This window comes from Rhopalosiphum maidis, chromosome 2 (genome assembly GCF_003676215.2).
Source record: "Rhopalosiphum maidis isolate BTI-1 chromosome 2, ASM367621v3, whole genome shotgun sequence".
NCBI lineage: Eukaryota > Metazoa > Arthropoda > Insecta > Hemiptera > Aphididae > Rhopalosiphum > Rhopalosiphum maidis.
In genome coordinates this window covers 50,387,922-50,411,306 of record NC_040878.1, presented here as the reverse complement: position 1 = coordinate 50,411,306, position 23,385 = coordinate 50,387,922, and the positions used below count along the sequence as shown (strand labels likewise).

The window sequence follows — 23,385 nt, the reverse complement described above, 5'->3', positions numbered from 1 at the left end:
AACACAGTGCGCTCTACGTGGTCATAACTATAATACCTATCCGCATAATATAAATCGCCATGTGTATAATCGTTACGGTTTGTTGTTTTTAAAACGTAACAATCGCCAGAATTTGAATTTACCAAGTATCCTCTGTAGACCGTTTTTCGATTGATTGTCGTGTCTCATCCGGTCCGCCGTCGATTCCAGTTTGCTACACCATGTAAAAATAAAATACACGCATGAGAAACACGTGAATAATAAATTATGCTAGATTCACACATGGGCATTTATTTTCATTATTATGAAATTTTAAAATATTGATACCGAAAATTGGTTATGAATTCGAAAGATAAAATTTAATCAATTGACTATTGTTTACAATTTATTTTAATTTATGGTGGTTTTAACTTTTAATAATCTGTTTGCTATATTATTATATTATGTTTGATATTGGTCATAGTTTTTTATTGATTGATGTTTCAACTACACAGTAACTCATTAGATTAGAGATCTGTAAAAAATAATAGTGAAAAAAAAAACATTGATTATGGAGATATTCGTTTAAAAGAAATATCAATCTCGTGCTATTTCAAAATAACATTATGATTTCATCAAATCTTTATTCTTATCATCTGACCGTATTAATAACCGTACCATATTATTATATTGAAATTAGATTTATTGGTCGATATAATGAACTGAAAAATCAAAAAGTACCGCTTCACAAGATATAATTGGAATAGTGCTTGATCAACGGCCGGCTAATAAGCGCAGGTTCACGCAGTGTGCGGCGGACCTACACCTGTCAAACAGCATGCGATTTATAATTATATATTATAATCTACCTACACATGTCACGTGTTTTAGCGGTCGAGGATTTTCAGAACAAGGCCAGTTGAAATAACGGATTTTCGTAGAAATCGGATAAAATAAATTGCAAATCCGGGCCCGAAGGCGCGACAGCATCTCGATATTAACTCGAGGGGTTTCGGATATGAAAAACAAAACCATGTTTTAGCTCTAAGATACCGTACAAACAAAAAAACAACCACTCAATTATGCATAGTATAATATATTATGATATTATACTGAAGGTTATTCTTGGAATACATAAAACAATTTCATATTGTCTACAAAAAATATTATTCTTATGACGTATTAATGGCTAGAAAATATCGACGAAGAGTATTATCGACAATATATTATATTATTATGATGATTTTAATAATACGATAAAAGTGAGTGGTTTAGTAAAACGAATAAACAGTTTTTGTATTATTATTATTTTTCGGTGTAAATGATGCGGAAAAAAAAGAGGACGGTCCCCTATAATTTGATGTACGTAAAGATACAACGAAGCGATTGATAGTTAAATTATATTCCTAAACTACGTACTGTGGCTAGCCATAACAGCACCAATTTTCAAAATGTATGCTAAACCATTAAATATAATATCATATAATATGGATAAACTGACCAATACACTCGGTGGTGTCATTCTTAATGTACTATTTTTTTCTCAGATCGGAAGAAAAATGTATTCTTTTAGTATAGAAAATTGAAATCTATCACTTGGTTGTATCTGAGCTAAGATTTTTAGAAGTCAGGAGAATCAAAATATGTACTTTGATTTTAATTTAATACATTTGTATTAGTACATCTTTCAATTCCAATAAACACAACGGGTTTAAAGAAAACAATTAAGTTTAAATCCTTTTATTAAAACGTTTAAAAGTAAAATGTTTAAGCCTTCAAACTCGAAATCATAAAACAGCAGACATAAAAAAAAAAAAGTGGGCAAGTGGGTATCGCTCTGCTGTATAGTAGAGATGGAGAGTAGGTCACTGGTCACTATAATGGATGCGTTAAATTTGAATGCAATGACTGGTATCATTGTACACGAAAAATGATTCTGAACGGAGATGATTTGTCAATCAATGATAATTAGTTGGATATATTATATTATTACCTACATTTAAATTGTAATATATTGTTATTTTACGCGATTTCGTAAAAAATTAAATTTCATACGCTCATAAAATGTTTTCTATATTGATGCTGGAATTTTTTTTTACAGTTTGAAGGAAAATGTTATGAATTTTCAACTTTAAAATTTCTTGCAAATTTTCACGATTTTGATATATTTCTTAAACATTTGAACTTTAAATGCTTATAAACAAAAATTGTGACTGACGATTTTTGATTTTTTTTTTCTACGATAAGTTCAACTCATAATAAATCTTGTATTAAATTTTAAAGATTTTTTGGTTAGCCAATTTTTTTTTATCGGCATTTTAAGAAAAAAAAACTTAGAAAAGTCGAAAATTTCAATTGTCTATAAGTAGCTTAAAAAAGGTCAAAACATTTTGAAAATTTAATCGTAAATAAATAACACTAATATAATCATTTAGTGAAAATTTCAAGTATTTCAAGGTTTTTCCCGACACTTTTGAAAAGTTCTGGAAATTGTAACTTTTGACCCCTCAAAATACCAACTAGATAAATTTTCCTATTCAAAGAGGGGCTGAAGTAAAAAATCGAAGCATTATTACTACTCCAAAACGTGATGACATATACAAAAATAAAAAAAAAAACACACATCGTTGTAAAATCAAAACATTCATCACTCCCGTTCAGAATCCAAAATAATGAATAATCGTAAAATTCTATCCCAAAACGATGAAATGCGCACAATTTCGAAATGTATGATAATGAATATTGCTGCGAACGATATTTTTCTTTTTTTCAACTTTGGAATTGATGTGACGATGTGATGTATTATTATATTATATTAGAGTACCTGTATTTAACGGAAGTGGCGAGCATTTGGTAGCGACCACCTCCGGCAACGCCATTGCCGACGCCGTAGTCCTCTTCGTCTTCGTCGTCATCGCCGTCGTCGTCGTCGTCGTCGTCGTCGTCGTAGTCCGTTGCAAACGCGTCGGCCCATCCGGAAAAGTTGTGCCGCCGTCCGGCGCTACTGCCACCACCGCAGCCGCCGCTGGTTGTCCGTCGCACGTGACCCGTTGTTTTGCCGGTGCCGACCGATCGGGACCGGACGGCCACGGCGGCGGTCACGTGCCGCCGGAGCTTTGTCGGCAAGCTGTGCGACCGGCCGGCCGCGGCGGCCACGTCACGGCCGCCGTCCGACGTCACCGGCACCGCCGTGGACGCGGTCCGCGGGTCCGACGATCTCTTGAGGCGCAACACGCGTGCGCGGCAAACGACGCACCGCAACGGCAACGACCGCCGAGACACGGCTATCTGGATGGTGCGCACCAGACACTTGCGGCACACCACCCGGTGACCGCACGGCCAAGTCTGCATCGTCGCCTTCGAGTTGACGCATATCACGCACTGTCACAACATTATACAACACACACGACGTTTCAATAATATGCAGCTGAGCATGTGCTACTGATTTTTACCGCTACGGCGATAATATCAGGATCGCCGTTAAAAAACTAGTGAGGTTTTGGGATGCGTTTTTCTCCCGTCCAGATCGATGCAGGATCAGCCTGCGCACGCGAGTTTCGATCGTAAACGACTGCAGTGTATTCCATAGCAGCGAACTTTTCTTTCTCGCGGGGGCTTAGCACAATATTGTTTTTGGGACATTGTTTAGATCCTATTTTTTACCCGCTCCTAGAGGAATATTACAAAAACCAAACGTAGGTTATGGGTAGAAAAACATTTTATAATTTTCTCTTCTCTGTGTAAAAATATCGTTCGATTTAAAATTAACACGAGTAGCCTGGGATTTATCTTATTTACCAAATCGCAACACGACCACCAGTTGATTAAATGCAAGTGTCAGTTTTATAAATTCAACACGCGGGTCAACCCTCATTATTTTATAAAATATTTATTAATCAATATTTACGATACCAATTATTTTAAGTGCATTTTTTGTGGCATTAAAATTTGAGCACTATTACTTAGTAACCATAATGTTATCATCGTTAAAGGTGGGCATTGGCTAGTTAAAATTATGTTTATAGAAAATATCTATAACCAAATTAATTGTTTAATTTTTAATGTAATTATTCATGCATTATATAATTATTTTGAATAAAAAATCAAAAAAATCATCAATACTTTATTAAATTTATAAAAAATGTACGTACCTTATGCCTAATTCCTTAAACTACTACAACTTTTGCGCATATTGCAAAGAAATATTGATGTTATACAGAATGAATATTAAATAAAATGTTTTTTTAATTAATATTAAAAACACTTGAAAATTATACGAAATTATTAGTGTGACTCAAGTGGTAATTAAAAAAAAACTAATTAGACAGTTTTTAAACGAAATAAGACGATTAATTAATAGTTTTCCTAATACTATAATATTATTAATATCTATCTGAATGTTAAATTAATTAACTATCTCAAATTACTTATTTTCATAAATTTACTCACCTTAAATCGTTGTTAAATTATTATACTTATTGTTAATTGGATTTCAATATGAAAATTCACAAAATATTCATTACAATAATGAAATAAAACAAAATAATAAGATTATTCAATTATTACAAGAAAATCTTATTGTTTTTTTTTACAAATAACAATATGATTTTATTTGTTTGAAAGATAAAAATTATCTGTGTCTGAATATGAAGATCTTGATGCTAGTTTATTTTTTTTTCTTTAATGAGCATAACAATTTAGTATAATCGAAAAGAAAATTATTAATTTATGGGCATGATAAAAAAAAATGAAAACAAATTAGTCATATGTTACACGGCGTAATGTATAGGCAAAATAGGTGCACATCGCTGTTAAAGGTACAATATCATATTTATGATATGTGCAGTATTGAATTATTAAAAATGGTATACCTTTATATGATAACCATTAAGATTATTATAATATATTTTATAGCTTTTAGTTTAGTTTTGTAAACTTGTTATTGATTTTAAATGACTATTAGAAGAAAGTAAAATTCTGACGACCCTGATGACCTCTTTATTTATTGTAGAAGTTATTAAATTTAAATGCTTAACTATTTGATCAAAGTCATACCAGTGCTCTGGACAATGCTTAACATTTTTTTGGAATTAATTATTCTTTTATAATTAACTGGAATAGTTTTTCTAAAAAAAATTTGAATGTCCATCTTGGAAAAAATGCAAATTTTTTGCTCAGTGTGCATAATTTTTGCACAATTTTACTTTATCAAACGGCAGCATTATTATTGACCTCAATATCAACCTATAATTATTAAATTTTAATTGATATTATTTTATGGTGGAATCAAATCATTGTAGGTAGTTATCGAATAATTGTATTATATTTTAGGACTACAAATTTTAATTCAAAATTATATAATGTATAAAACTGCATGTTAACATTGAAATGACATTAATTGAATTTAATTTTCATTGTTATTGATAGATTAAATAATCTGTTATGTATTGATTATGTCAAAGTCGTTTTCATTAAATGTACAGACTTCGAAAAATAATGGAATACTCGGAAGTTTATCTATAAACTATAATACTATAATATAGAACAACACATTATTTCATGTGATCAACGTGCGTATGACCATCGTGTAATCGAAAAGGACACCATTTAAATAAATTTAGTTTAGTTATTTTAATTAAAGTTGTTAATTAATCTTTTAAACTTTAACAACCTTAGTTAGTTAATTAATGAACTAAAGTGCATACATAATACACTAATAGTTAGAAAATACAACCTACAACAGAATTTATTTTTAAAAACTGTGGTTATGACTTGAAATAATGTATTTACTTAATTAAAAATATAAAATAAAAATAATAAAAATATATATTCTACATTTATTAATAACTACGCTTTTTTCAATTTATTAAAATGAACAGATTTTGGGCTGTTAAAATGTACATCCAACACTTATTTAGATTTTAAATTTACATATCAACACTTAGGTTAGGTTGTTATTGTCAGATTTTAGTGTGAAGATAAATCTGTTTTTTAAATACAAGTGAAGCATTTTAGTCATTGACAAAATTTCAAAAATTTTGTATTCAGTTTATTGTTGTTATTATACTAATCAGATTTCAAAATAATATTTGAATAATCCACTGCCACGTTACATTTAACTGCCTACCGATCGCTTTTTTTCATTCTCCTAATCATAGAAAATCCAGGATTTACCAGTACTGGTTCTAGGGTAGTCAGAAATAAAATTCATGACATTTAATGGCATGGTTTTACTACGGTCGGATTAATGCGCGTTCAGACTAACTTTATTAATGGTTCGACGACGTTAATGAACCAAGCTGCTGTTTTTCCGGGATTCTCGCTAACCACGACACTAAATCAAAAGTGGAAATTCAAAAACAGTAATGTATGTAAGTATGTCATACTTGCATATTTGTATTATGGTACTGTAAAAGACTGTTGGTCATTATTTTACCTCAGTAGTAATAACATTGTAATAACCTAACCACCGATATAAACTATGAAAATGCTGATAATAATAATATTATCATTTATTATTATCAACATCTTTGGTTTAAGAAAAAAAAAATATAAAAACGTAAGCACACAAAATATATTTTCAATTTATAATTTTCATCGTTTTTGATACCACTGTTATTGCTAAAGTGAGCTACCTATAACATACATTTACTGTTAATTATTTGCTTACTTTTAAGTGCACTTGGTCTTGAAATTCAATTAAAAAAGCAAGTGTCGCGTCTACCGCTCTATTCCATCAGCTGTATAGTATAACGTCAGTGTATTATTGTACCCAATGAACTTACTATAATACAATTTAATCATACTCAATTGTTTTACAGTTTGGTAACTTTTTTTTTGTATATTTTCTGCATGTTCATAGACACATTTCAGCATATTGCATTATTTTAACATAAAATATTTAGTGTGCCGGTGTGCAAAATATATAGAAATATTCGATTTAGAAAAATATGTATGAAGTATTATTTTGCAAATTGCATACGCTTATATATTTTATGTACGCTTAAAGTATCTACCGTCGTGTAATAAATATTTATTATTATTTATCATATTACTCGTTTTTAATATTTTTTAAACGAAACGAAAGTATCAAAAAGTATTATTATGTTTTTACATATTGTATGTTGATTGTTCCCGTGTCTTTAGAAATATTATACATAAAGGTTTAAATATTAATTTATATTTTTGATTTATTATAGGTATTTTAAATTGTTTATTATCTCTTTTAGCCTTATCTATTCGTAAAACGCATTTCTAAATAACATTTGTCATCATTACATTTTTAATGTCTACTCAATCTAGGCAATTTATGCGGGTGTGTAATAGATTATCACACACATTTATATATATGTATAAGTACGTAATGGAAAACTAAAAGCATCGAGTTTTGCAAACAATTTATGGTTCAATTAAATTATACGGGAATACGGACATAGCTGGAATACTCACTATGTGTACATATACACATATTATATATATATATACATATTTGTACATTAAGGATTCAATTTTAAATTCCTAACGTGATTTCCAACGAGTAGAAAATATATCTAGGTAATCTACAAACCTGACGATTCAAAATAAACGTGATTTACTCACAGTGTTGGCTTAATATTTTAAATTGACTACAGGTTAATTAGTCACTTTAACGAGAACAGGACAAACTACCACTGCAGTATTTTTTTTTTTTTTATATGCATGTAATTTAACTTACCTTTAGCCTTTAAGCAGCACAAAGATATATTTGTAAACTTGAATATTCTTATAGAATATATTATTTTATTACATATTTGACAAATATTAGTAGGTAATGGTATACCAATAATTACTGTTAAGTGTTAACATTAAAATAGCATGTTTTTATTATTGTACTTTTGAAATTTTTAATTTATTAATGATACACAATTTATTTTTAATTTAGTACAACGTGACTTTTATTAATAAAAAAAAAAGTACTTTATAAGCTCAACGTGTTTTATTATATTATTTCCGGAATATAAATTAATATATTTAACCGTATATTCATTTGAACTGCTAACATAATACAAAATATTTAATACTTGTTCTTTATTCTCAACTAATATTCTACATTTTCACACTTGATAAAATAAAATTTTTATTTATGAACTATGATTGTATTGACTATTATTTTAGCTATTCATTTACCAAGGGCGTACTACCGGGTGTGTAATTCCAACTCTGGTATTTCTTATATAATTCCAAGTAAGTAATAATAGGTATTATTTTAAATTTATAATTTAATTTTTTTTCAAGTAATTATTAAAATATAAAAACAATATTTTCTTTGCAATAATTGATAAATCATTTTTAACTAGTTATATTGTTTATTTGGTAATGTTTATCAATCATTTAAAAAATATGTTAAATTTTCCCTTGATTCAGACATCTTTAACCATTATTACTGAATTAAAAGTATATTATACAATATACATTCATGCATAAAAAGAAATTATAAATATAGCTATGATTTATTTACGTTTACGCATAGGTTATTCAATATTTGGAAATTATTGATAATGTTCTAATATTATTTTATCAATATTTAATGATTATTTAATTACAAAATGAGTGCTAAAACTCTATGGATAACTTTTAAATAATTTGTCTATCTCCGTCCGTTCGAAAAATCCTGAGAATGCCACTATAGTCAATAATCAATATAGAACAATACTGGGCAATAACAATGTACAGTATTTTATTTTAACAGTTAGTTTAATAGTAGTTTCATTATGTATTTGATCATAGACATATAGACGCGTAAGCGATTTACCGAGGAAACGTTCCCTCGTTTTTTTGTATGCAGGATTCCAGCCATAAAAAAGATGATGGAATTAATATTTGTATCCAGACTGCATAGTTTTAATTAAAGCCTTTAGGGGTATTCATTTTTATACCTGGATAAACGTCGATTTATTTTTTTTAAATATAAATATATCATTACAAACTATGAATAACGATAACGTAATATATATTTTTCGATTTACATTTACTTAAACGAAAAAAAAAACGAAACCGTATACCATTAGGTAGTAGGTGCATATTATTATTATATCGAGACAAGCGCACGTGCTGTAAGTATATGATATATATTTTGTACACCCCTGTCCTATTCATAATACATAATTTATTTATAAACTGTATATCATATATGTATAAATAATACATTATGTTGGTACCGATAAAATACATTAGGGCTCTCCAACGTATATTCTAATTGCAAACGGATCGTATGTACAGAAAAAATGTTTAAAATGTGTTTATACTGTATCTCAGAATATTATATATATATATATGGATGCCAATTATTTTTGAAGTTTTAACTTTTGAAAAACGGCGTTCGAGAGTTCATTTGAATACATCTATAAATAAATAGTGTCTGTAAAGATTGAGCTCTATCAAACACAATTAACACGTGGCAACTTAATCTCAAAGTTATATGAAAAACGTAAAATTTTATAGAATAATAACTGTAAGACTAATTAATTCTCAAAAACAAAAATCTTAACATTTTTTTTATTGAATTATTCTTTTCTCGTGAAAATATTTTCCAAAACTATCTATTAATACCAATTCTATACGTAGTAGTATGATAAGCAATTTTTTGTGAAGAAATTAAAATAAATATTAGAGTCTAAATTATATATTTAATTTTTATACAATTAAACAGTGATACCAATTGAGTTATTTTATATTTGATTTATGTGCAACTTAAAATCAACAGACTAGTATTATTTATTATAAAACTTAGTTTGTAAACACACGTCTATCGATAATACTGAGTTATTTGGTTTAGTTTAGTTTATTTTCTAGAAAAATGCTATCATTAAAAATTTAAAGATTTAAATATTGAATTATCCACGAATATTTTTAAAATATTTAAATATTTTTAGGTATTATCTATAATATATAGGTATATGTATAATATTTTTTGCTACAGATTTTTCTACAATTATACATATTTATCTGATAAATATAATATTCCAAATATTTTATAAAATAAACTAAGATATAATTTAATTTATATTAGCAATAATTGATGTTTATATTATTATAATATAATTTTATGACTTAATATTTTTGTTGAATCATTATGGTTCATTTACTCGCATTTTATTTTTGCTGTGACTCAAAAAGCCTTTCTTATTTGCTATCCCTGACAGGAAATTAGGACAATTGATACATAAGTATATATATGTATATACATGCATATATTATGTAAGTGAATACTTTGAGAGTGAATACTTATTTTCTCAAAAAGTATGAATGTAAATATTTCTCATTATAAGTATTTGAAATTTAAATGAGCAAAGTTATACACCAAAAACTATTGGTAGCTGTTCATATAATGTATTGTATTTGAAATACTTGTAACTAAACATGTCTTAAAAAACGTTCATATTTTTTTGAATAATAATTTTTTAGTTTTGAAAAAATGTTCTGCTTTGAAATATGATATTAGTGATGTATGTTATCATTAATAAAAATAAAAATAATAATAACGAGAAATATTGATGGAGTATAAATAATTTTTTCTTTTTGAAAAATTGCATAGTAATAATGACTCACAATTATCTTAAAAAGATATTTTTATAAACGTTCATATTTCATAATAACCATTACGTATATAGTATACATGTATAATGTAAGACTGTTTAAGAACCTTGCCCCAAGTGCTATTGGTATAAGGGTGCTCTTAAGCTTATGAAAAATAAAAAAAAGTAATGATCGTAAAATATATAATAATAAAATATGTATAAATAATAATAATAAATTTCCAAACTTTCATTAAGAAAAAAAAATAATATTACACATTAGTTATTTAAAAACATATAATGGTTTATCTTTAAACTATTTTTGTCCGGTGTTGACGTTTTTTAAATGGCAAAGTTTATCAGCTTATTAGTTTTTGGGAAAAACCCAACCCGATGACCAATGATATTGTATATTATTTTAATGTTAAATCGAAGTATGATGTACGAATCCACGATAATATATTTTGTAACGTTCATTTGTTTCTACCGAGTAGTCGATTTTACATTACAATTATTATATCATATTATAATAACATCAATATTATAAACAAAAAAAAAAAACGATAATGAATTCAATTAAAAAAGCTTAGTGAGGTCGAAAATTTAAAAAGAAAACTAGAACTTGAAAATTAAAGGAGTTCAAGCACGATTAATCGAATTTAATAAACTTGTAAGATTTATCTTATGCTCGTATCACTCCTTAAATTTAATTGGTGTTAGAAAATTAAAATAAAGTAATTTTTAATTTATGTTTATATTTTTTTATAAATAATGATGCGTTTATTCATTTATGATTTAAGCATAATATTTACAATGTACATATTCTATTCTATATAATATATACATATGACAATGGTTTCGATAAAAAAATTTTAATATGAAAATATACTTTTTGATTTGTATTTAAACATTTGGTTTTATGTTGACACCCTAAAACCTCATAGATCCATCAGTACACGGGTACAGCATTTTTATTAATATCGGGCGTCAAATGTTCTAAATTCGGCACTGTCAACATGTAATAATTTACTATATTGGCATCTTATATTTTTATTTGTACGTTGAAACACAGAGTATTTGTGTCTGCAAATGTTGGACAATAATGTATTGTTTATTGATACAGATATTTAAAGTTCAGATGCACAGTGATATATAGTGAAATGAAAGTTCTAGTTTCTATAGGCTTCTAATTGCTATCATAATTTTGATTACACTTATGAATAACAAGAAAATGATTACACGATTTGATTTGAAAAAAATTTCCGCTCTAGAATGTGAAATAGAAAAAGGATTGCGATAAAAAAAAAACTGCTAGAAATTCGATAAACCGAGAACGGAAGAACAAAAATTGAATGTCGTTTTTTTTATTTCTACGCCGGAGATTTGATCGAGAGGGTGCCTACCTTTCTATATTTATAATATAAATTATAAACTATAATGTTGGATATAATTTCCAGTACAGTCCTTTCACTGCTTGCAATATATGTGTCATATTATTATTATTATTATTATCGTTCTTATCGTAATATTTGTACCTAAAATGTCGTGGTCAAGTGGCGTCACATAACGGTCAGATTATTAATAGTAATAAGTAATAACGCTGTGCTAATGAACTATAAATTTGGTAGCCGTCACACCATTTACCCGATGTGACGCAGTTCGGTCGTACACTTCCTGGAACAGTACGGCCGTCTTGTGTTTAGACGTGCGCACGCGACGTACATCTCTGTTTATATTATAATAATATTATTATTATTGTTGAAATTACGTTGAAGTGTTGTCGCAACGCACACGCCTAGTTTCCTGACAAGAAATTCGTTTTCCCCCGCACCCCCTTCCAAATATAAACGATTTTTTTTCGCTGAAATAAGACGACTAGTTATACGCTTATTTATTATGATATGCAAACATTGCTTAGTTTCAATAACTTTTTACTCGTTGGTTGACGTAGTTGACGAATACTGTCACGAGCTATTGGTTTCGTTTATAAATAAATGATATTTCCACAAATAATCAAATAAAAAATTCGTGGATTTTCTACGAATACGCCAAAGGGTTTAATGAAAGTCGTTTTGGGAAACCACTTATTTGACCACAGTATTTTCATTTTATAATGCTAAGATGGTGCTTAAAAAAGAAAGCTTGGAATAACATCAATAGTTTAAAAATCCAAAACTTAAGAACTTAAACAATCGTTCAGAAATCTAAGCCGAAAACGACTTAAACAATACTGATATCAATCAATGTTTAACACCCATCGATAATCGATTATTTATGAATAATAATTGTAATACGTATACTTAATGCAATCACGTTTATATTGTACAAAGATAGATAAAAATTAACGTTTAATTGTATTGATAATGACTGCAATAAGGTTATAAAGACTGAATTTTTTAAAAAAATATTAAAATATTTATTTATTAATGACTTAATCTCTTTTAAATCGATGTTTAAAAAACATAATTAAAAAAAAAAAATAAGATGAAAAAACAATTACGATTTGAATAAAACGTCCATAATTAAAAACCAGAATATGAAATTTTACAACTGCAGTTATTTATCATGATAAATAATAACAACATTAAAAACAATTTAATTACAAAACTCAAAAATAAAATTCAAAAACTGAAACCAAATTGATTATTGTACCACAGATAATTGAGTAAAATAAATATAAATATATTTTAATCAAATATCAATAAATTAAATTATAAATTTTATAATGTTTGAGCCAATTAATTATGTAATTGTTTTGTGTTCGCAAAAACACAAATCATATACAATCGAAAAATACAATATTTATGACTCAATTTTTTTTTTTTTTTGGGGGGGGGATGGCTATCAAAATATTGGGTTCGAGTAACTATAATTATAGACACTTGCTTTTGATCTTGAATTTAAGATTTTTGTCCTAGTGATTACGTTAAACGTGTAATTTTTATGGAAGAATACCACGCTTACATTTCGCACGATTTATCGATTATATTTTGTTACGGTGAAAATATTTTGTATTTCTATATTATATTTTAAAGTACTAAAATAACTTTTTTACAATCTTTTATTCTAGACATTTTAAAAACAAGAATAAGGAAAATAACTTTTGTAGGCCTCGATATTGCTAGCATGTTAAAGGAGAGAGAAATATTCCACAACCATTCCTGTTATATTGTTACGTGTAGGTATAAATAAATATGCTTCACCACGATCGGTTGATGCGTGCAGGTGCTGAATGAAAGTCGATGTATACCTAACCTATAAGTAGGTACAGACCGATTCAAAAATATAATAACAATTTTGAGCGAATACAATATTGCCTATATATTAATGTTATAATATTGAACGTTTTCCGTACACAGGTACGAACTTAACCTACGCGCTTTTAATAATAATAATTATTATGGTTTTTGACGTTGTTCACATTAAAGAAATACCTACAGGTTTTCCGATACGGCTCACATTACACAAGTGCAACACCAGTGGCGGCACGTGGATGACTCAGGCGTAATCACTATAATAAATTATTGTTTGCGAAATTAAACACGCGATTTTGCACGGCATTAATGTTTCGACCAATATGAAGGCACGTTAAAAAAATAAAATTTTCTCCAAACTTTGTATCTGTATGTTTTAGATCGAACAACACGTTTTCCATGCGATCGTACATTGTTGTTATTGAATCGTATAAATAAACAATAGGCTTAACTTTTGGTTATCAAATTATATTGTTTTTTTTTTTTTTATTATTATTATTTTAAATAATCATAAAAATGTTATTGAAAAACAAAAAAGATGTCTTTTAAAAAACATAATAATAAAAGGTAGACATGGTACATAAAATATAAATTTCTTAAATAGTAAAAAATATGAAATTGAATATTTTCAACTTAAACTTTAAAATTATTTCCAGATGTCTAGAAGATTGTTTATTTTTATTTTATTAATAAAAGTAAGAAGTAAAGAATAATAATAATTTATAAACCAATTTTCAGGAATTTATTTCACCTAATATTTTAATAGTTAACACTAACGTCAATTTGTTATATATATATATTATAGATTATTGTTTGAATTATTCAAAACTACATTATTTAATACATTTAACATTAATAATTTAAATATAATATAATCAAAATCATTTTATGTATGTTTAAATTATATAAATAATATTTTTTTGCGAATACTTTATGGGTAAAAATAATTCCACATATATAGATTGAGGAATCGAACATCGACTATCGAGTAGAAGAATTATTTAAAGAACACATTTTTCGATGAGGGAAAATTATTAAAGAAAATATATCAACAATCGTATTGTTATACTGATCGGAACCGTTTTTATTTTTAATACCAAGATTTAAATCAGTAAACTTTTTATTTGAAAAAGCTCAAATTTCGTTATATTACAAAGGGTTACCAGATGTGAGAAATGATTTTATTAGTACGCATAAAGGGTTTTTCAAATAAAACTATAAAAATAATACGAAAAACCACACATATCGTAAAACAATATAATTTTCTTGTTTCGTTCGATTTATAAAAGTATATTATGCAAATCGATTCGTTAGCATATTTTCGTAAATATAGTATTATATATTTATAATACATACTAAAGTAGTAAATTATCATTATCATAATAAAATATAGAATACACAAATAATCTGATATGATTAAGTTCTTTTAAATTAAAAACCAAATATGTTTTATAACGATTAATAAATAAAAATATATTATGTATTATGGGTACGTCGTACGTAATAATAAAGTTTATTAGAATAATATTAAGGTTTGCAATGAATATTATTGTTTTAATTAGTATGATATATTAAACATAGTACAATATAAGGAGCTTGCAGAAACACCGTGTAGTTATATTTATCATACGCCAAATACATAATATATTATACTGGCAAACTACTCTTAAATATTTAATTTTATATTTTTAGTTTAATATTACCACAAAAAATAACAAAAATAAATTGATGTTAAATAAATTAAGGAATATTTTTTAATATAATATATACATATATTATAAATCATATAATCATAATGATATTCAGTTATAATATGTCTATCAATTTGTCAATTTGATGTTAAACTTATAAAAAAAAAAAATGTATGTATATCAATAATATTTTTGATTAATATAATATTTAGCTAGAAGCTATTGATGTCCATGTTTCTATAATAATTGGACATATTATTATATTTTCGTTTTGATGGATTATGTGTGTAGGTTTTTCAAAAATGAAATAGGGTAATATAATGTTATTAGCCATAGATAACTGGAAATGAGTTTCTTGCATTATTGATAATTCGCTTAACAACTCGCACGAACCTCATTAAGTATAATAAATGATTGTTTATATGCCCTAACAAAAGTGGCTTTATTCCTTTATAACCTCCACTTGTTTACACGACCGCTGTAAAATCTATACTGTTTATTTTATAGTATCGTTAATAATAATTACCTACAGACTTTTTTTTCTTTTATAGAAGTTTAGTGTTAACGATCTCAGTATTTAAATCACCTCATTAGTTATTAATTATAAACAATATTTTAAATCAAGTAATTCAAACTCAGCGTTTCATGTGGTTATTAATTTAATTTTAAGATAAACATATATAATTTGATTCAAGTTTATGATTCTCAGTACGCTTCTGCTTTTTTAAGCAATCTAATGAGTAAGTGACTTGTGGATTTAGTATTATTTAGTAAGTAAAATTGTTTTCGCAATCAACAATATAAAGTATACTTTTATTATTTGTTTAATTAAAATAGTTAAATACAATCAGAACGTTTATATCAAATTTTAAAATACCAAAAAAAAAATAAAAATCAATGAATCTACTATATAGTAAGTGTGAGTGTTTCCCTGGTCATTGTAAAATAATGCATGTATTAAATTTGAGTTCAATAATAAAATATGGCTTTACGTAAATACTAAATAGCTTAAAAATTAAAATTAATTTATATCATTTTATTACCTGTTGGCTGATACTTATTTTTAAAATGCTATTAATATGTGTATAATAAGATCATTTAATTAATAGTGGAATGCTTCAAGCTTTTACGATTGCTCTTTTTTGAATAATAACAAAATAATACAAACTTTTGAATCAGATAGATTATTAATATTATACGTTTATTAATTATTATAATACCAAACGTCTATAAAAATATAATATGATTTAACGTTCAACCATTTATTTATTTTTTTAAATTTTGATAAAAGAAATTTATAAGGTATCTTTTCACGTCTTAGGTTTTAAAATTAAATAATATGTTATGTATTATGAATAATTAGTAAATTTTACGACTTTGATGACATTCATCAAAATTCTTCCTTCAAATATTCATGAAAAATTAACGTCGATATACTCTTGATTTTTTTTTTTTAATTTTCATTAAGGAAAAACTTATAAAACATCTTGCACTAAATTTTTCAACTTTTTAGCCAATTATAAGTTATTTACCTACTTATTGTACAAAAAAGAACGTAAAAACGTAAAAAATGTTAAATATCTAAAAAAGCATAGAAAAGCCAAAATATTTTGAAAATAATAATATTTCTATAATATGTTATTAATTTGTTACCAGAGACGACCATTGAAGTTAAAGATTACATAATTTTCCTTCTATAAAGTGTCTCCAGAGTTCAGAGTTCAGATATTAAAAAAACATACATTATCGTAAAACCGGTACATTCATCGCTCTGCTGAGAATCTAAAATACTCAACTATAACTATTTATACGTTTTTTAGGACATGGGATTTTCCACTATTGGTACATTCAGTTTATAAGTTATTTGAATATAATAATATTTTTGAAAATTAGATTATTATCATATTTAGACAACAGGCTTTTATTATTTCATATTTTCTCATAAAAAAATCAAAATTTTTGACAGAAAAATATTGTAGTACTACTTACAAAAAATACTGTGTACTGCAATTTGACTTCGATCAAACATGTATTTTAAACCACACGTGATATCATTATATTTTTTGTTCACATTTTAATATGTACTTATGCGTAAGTGGGTATAGGTACGGAATGAAACTTTATTGATTAAGTTTAGCACATTGTTTTTTGCATCGTTTTGGCTTCATACGAAAAGGTCATAAAATTAAGTATATTTAATAATGTTGCATCTTTATATTATATTTTATAATAAACTGTACATTATTTTGTACTGTGAATTTTAGTGATTATTATTTGGACATAAATTATATTATATAGACTATTAAAATACGTTTATCGCTAAAATTAATTACGATATTTATTTGATTTCTTACTGGCGTATGCCATCCGCCTGAACTGTGTTAAATGTCAAGCATACAATTTAATTATTTGGTCAATAAACGTCTTGGCATTTGGCCATTCGCCTCGTGTTCCTTTTGTATGCGATGGCGGGGAAAACAAATTACGGCAACAATTTCAAAGTAGGCTCGTAGGTATATAATACCACGGTAAATGATAATGAAACACTTAGTATGTTATATTTTTTATAAATTGCTTCCTAAGGGTTTGGAGTCCTAGTGACCCGAGTCATCGATTTTTCCATGTGAATGTAAGCATATAGTGTAAAGGTAGAATAATGCTTTCAGGACACCGTGAACAATGGTTTAATGGGGGGCAGGTGTGCAACAGTGCTATAATATAATATTATATACGCGTATAGAAAAATATTAAAATTTACACATATACTTATGTTCAGTGACATTATATTTAAATACTAAAAGCCTTATAAAACATATTTGTTAGCGTCATTGAAAATAGAATTTTCTCAATGGTATGCTTAACATATTTTTAGGCAAAGAGGACGATATGTAACAACATACACATTTTAAGCGGTTACATTTGATGCGCAATCTATAATTTTAACTTGTAAAACATGTAGGAATTTCAGTATCTAATAATATGGACACTGGTTATTGTCGATAAAAAGTATAGAAAATGTTATTACATTTCTTACAATCAGTACATCTTGAGAACTTACTGTGTTTGTACATATATTTTAGGATATATTTACAAATAATGAGAAATTTTTATACGGAAAATAATTAAAAGTCAGTAAAGTATAATCAATAAGTCAGTTCAAATAATAATTTGTATAAATTTAATACACAAATATTAACAAATATTAATAAGCAAGTATTAACACGCGTTTTTAATGTTCGTAGGTACTTTTAAAATTATAATTTGTGTACATTGATGCTGTAAAAGGTAACTGTCCGCAAACCATGTACCTAGTTTAAAGCTCAACTGCTCCTAAAGGAGTGGTAGTTTTATACGCAAACAACTTGTCTTTTTGAAATTTGTGTGAAAACCAGTATTGCTCAAAATAAATATATATTTAAGAGAATAATAAGACATAATATTTTTTACAACCCAAAAAGTTAGAAAGAAATCATTTGTAAATAACATATGCATAACTTTATAAGTTTGTTAATATTTTTTTCATATTATTATTATGTTCACGTTGTAGCATTAACCAAACATATTTTTTTTAATTGTCTGACAGGATTTTTATCATGTAAGAATGTTATAAAATGCCTGTCATATTAAATTATAATACTCATATCATTATAAAATCTCATTAATAATACATTTCTTCTATCACACATTCCTATGTACTGTTCATACAAACTCCCTAAGAAAATACTAAGTGTTTAAGCATTCGCTTATTATTCCACAAGTGTGTAGGTAGTATAATGTACAAATTTTGTAAAAAAAAAATGTTTTACTTCAAATTATACTTGAATATAGTTGGTGTGTTATTCGTAATATAATAATATTATTATTTTTGAAGAATATTATAATTTAATGAAAAATTTTGAATGACACAATCGTTCACGTGTTATCAAAAACTCTCCTGCAAATATCTCGAAACACTTAAGTCAATTTTTCATTCGATCAAATTTTCGACTCTTTACACTTAATATAACGAGTAGAAAAAAATACATTCTATATATATATATGTATCATCTACACTGATATTTTATATTCAATATTCATTTATTGGTGGTTGGTACCAATATTATAATTTATAGCATGCAAGAATACCTATACCTAAACTTACTACATATATGTAGGTATTTCGCAATACTTATATAGATAAAAATGTATTTCTATTACTTCTATTTATTATGTTATTTACAGCATTAATCAACTTTTAATAAATGTACTGATCATATTATATAGATAGTTGTCATTTTCAGCATGTCTTTAAGCATACAGGAAATAAAATGTATAATATGTAAGTGACGTCTTATCGTATTCGTTTTTAAAAGTTATACGTTATCAGTTTTTTAAATTTTACCATAATATTTTTAGAGACCAATATTTATAATTAAAAGTTAGTTATTACGTTATTGTAAGTACTCAATTATTACATAATTTATACATAAAATTGAATTTCATAAATTCTTGGCAAAAGCTACTATTAGATGTGAACTGTTCTTGTTAAATTTATATCAACAGTATTTTTTTTAAATAAAACATTAGTTAATTATATTATAATTTTAGTATAGATTTTTTTCGTGGACTTTCACGTACCGATAATGCTACGACAGTTTTATGGAATCTATATATAAACTAAAACAACATAAACTTTTAATGCTTATTTTATAATTTAAGAATTAAGTAATAAATTTTTGTAAGTTTTTGTATATACAATAATAATACAAAATATGCTTTGCTATTTGGATAAATATCAGATAAATGGGCATTGCTTATCTGAATATTGAACAAGTGTGGTCATGTTAAAAGTTGTATTTAAAATATTAATATAATAAACTGTGTTTGTGTGTATTTAATAATAATGTACTTAAATATTATGTTTTCATAAATGTATGAGTACATATATAAATAAATAATTAAAGGTGTAATTTATTCACAATAATTTGTTTGTTCGTAATCAGTTTTGAAATGCAGTTGTCAATAAGAGGTTTTAAACTAGAAAAATCAAATGTAATGATTTGTATGTATATAAAATTATATAAATATATACATAAATCGTGCACATTTATTAGTACTCAATCTATCATATTAGTTTATCATACATATATATGCTCATAAGAATATCAATACATTAAAGACTACGCAAGTACTACAGCTAGTGTTTGTGTTTATAATATAATATAATATATCATACAGTTCATATAGCAGATTTTAAACAACTATACAATGTTACAAGATTTGTGTTTTGAATTTTAAAACGTTATCTACAGGGATTATCAATAGCCAATCGTATATTAGTATTATGTTTGTCTATATATGTACACTGGATGGTTCTTTTAAGAATAAACACTCAACAATTATTAAGGTTTATGAAAATAGTTTTTTTTTTTATACTTAATTTAAAATTTAAAACCATGATATATAATACAACATTTTTGAAAAATATATTACTTATATAATTTATATTATATTTATATATATTTAATTTTATATTTTGATTACAATATACTTTTGTACTGGAAAATCGTATTTCAAACGACTAGTTAGAAAGTTATAAGTACCAATATGGCAGCGTTGTTCATTTATACTACTTCAATATATTCGTTTAAACTTTAAACTGTAAATACTTATAAAGTTATAACTACCAGATAACTTTTTATCAACTACTTGTAAAAATACGATTTTTGTACATCCTCGTACAAAATTCTATGCAAAATAATATATTGTTTGGAATATGAAATAAAAACACCTACTGAAAATTCAAAAAAGTGTAAACCATAAAAAAAACTGTGAATTATACAATATTTTGTCAAAAATTGCGTCTTATACTCATATATAATAAAATTCCAGATTATGTAACAAAAACATCAAAAATATTGTTAATTTTCGAGATGATGAGTGTTTACTGTGAAAAGAATTACTTAGTATATATTTGTTTTAGTGAAAGACATTTTTCTTTGTGACTTGAGTTATGTATTATATATTTAATCATTGTTATTTTCTTTATTTGAAAATTGTGTAGTACCAAAACTAATAGATATGCCTTGGGGAATAATCAATATTATCTCGTGCTGGAAGTTGTCAGACTAAATTACGTCGAGGTCGAGTACTCGAGCTAGTATCTTGATGAGTTATTTGTTTACTTGTTAAAAAAAAAAGTCAGAAATATGGCTACAATCTGAAATTACTCCTTCTCACGTGAGTCAAAATGATTTCTTAATTTATAAAAGGATAGATGCATACCAAAAAAAAAAAAAAAACATTTTTAAACTAAAAAAAATGGTTTATTAGAATAAAGTTTGAAAAAAGAATACTTAAAATTATGATATGAAAATAATTAAATATTCAATAATAATATTAGTTGAATTTCAAATGGAAAAAAAAAATTGTAATTTGTCGCTAATTGAATCTAAGTTTTAAAATATTCTACAGTAACCATATTTTATGTACCTATTTATGATTTTAAATTACAGATTTTAATTTTTTTTTTCTATAGTGAAAATTATTTTTTTACTCACTAATCAAATGATTAGTTTGTATTATTAATATTTGTGATTTAACTAATAATTATATATATATGTGCATATTAATAATTATTTTGATTGTATTATACACGGAACTAAATAATTTGTTTAGTTTTGATTGGATATGAAAATATTAGACGTTGTACTCAGAATAACTATTGTTCAGATGTACGCAAGAAAAATGAAAAAATCTTCATAGCTAAAGTAAGACCTAGCTATTACATCGCAATAAAATTACGTATGACAATATAACATATTGAACTATACTGTTCATTATCGTAGGATATGTGTGATTTCATTTAATGCATGCAAAATGAAAATACACAATATGTCGGCACTTCGGCAGCACTGAAGACTCAGAACAAAAAAAACGTTTTAAACAAATGTTCTTAACTGACATTTTTTTTCCAATATTTATTTAATAACAATAAATTTATAATCGGAACTTATGTCTTTTATAATGAACCAGCCACAGTTTACACAGCGCAGAAGCTCTTATAAAGTTTTTACCTTTAGAAAAAATGCGATCAGTGATCCCTAACAGTTTCTAGAAATCGTAAACATTTACATTACATTACTTCAAGTTAATTTTTTTTTCATTTAATTTATTATTTGATTTAATAGGTTTTAGACTTATAGTGCTGTACGTTTATTGCATGATGTTTTAAATATTTTAATTTATCTACCTGTTATTTCTTTTATATTTTACTAAGCCACAATAACTTTATTTGGTTTCATGTTTAAACTAAATATTTTTTTTATGTATTATGTTTACCTAATAATAAAATTATGATTTTCAATATACAAGAACTATGCCTTATATTTAAATCAACTGATCAAATCAACATTTCGATTTGTTTTGGGTATCTTTTAGTTTAGGCTACTTAGTTAAAAAAAAAAAAAAATTATCAACAATTAAGCACAAATAAAAATAGATACTAATAATATTTTTAAACTAATTGTTGACAAACAATTCACGTTTGTTGTAAATTTGGGATTAGTATTTGTTTTTTTATAACATGTCATAGTGTGTTTAGACAAGTCAAAGGGAAATTATACAGGCAATTTTTAAACGTTATTAATAACACTCGCGTAACATTTGTATGTATGTATACATTATTTTTTTTTTTTTGTGGACAAAATTCACGTGATGAGCTTTAATAAATTTCAAATCGAGCAATTTCAGCAGGTAATTAAAGTGGGCACTAAAAATAAAATGAAAAAACTAAACGGTGAATTCAATATAATGACTTAAAGTTTACATAGCGAATAAGGGCAAACAAAAATAAACGGTAATATAATATTTTTTTATCGGTGTATATTAATATATTATGTATACATTCAATACATTTGGATGTTCAATTTTGGGGGACGTGTCAACAAA

At 26.1% G+C, this 23,385-nt stretch overlaps 1 protein-coding gene across 1 annotated transcript in view; it reads right to left on the bottom strand.

The window, feature by feature from the left end:
• Window positions 1–44: 44 nt before the first annotated feature.
• LOC113550863 overlaps window positions 45–23,385 on the bottom strand; it is a 48,228-nt gene continuing 24,887 nt past the window's right edge. The window contains exons 3-4 of the mRNA XM_026952792.1: window positions 2,783–3,339; window positions 45–193 (exon numbers count right to left, since the gene is read on the bottom strand). Coding sequence (XP_026808593.1) covers window positions 73–193; window positions 2,783–3,339 — 678 coding nt within the window. The 3' untranslated portion in view covers window positions 45–72. The remainder of the gene's footprint in view (window positions 194–2,782; window positions 3,340–23,385) is intronic.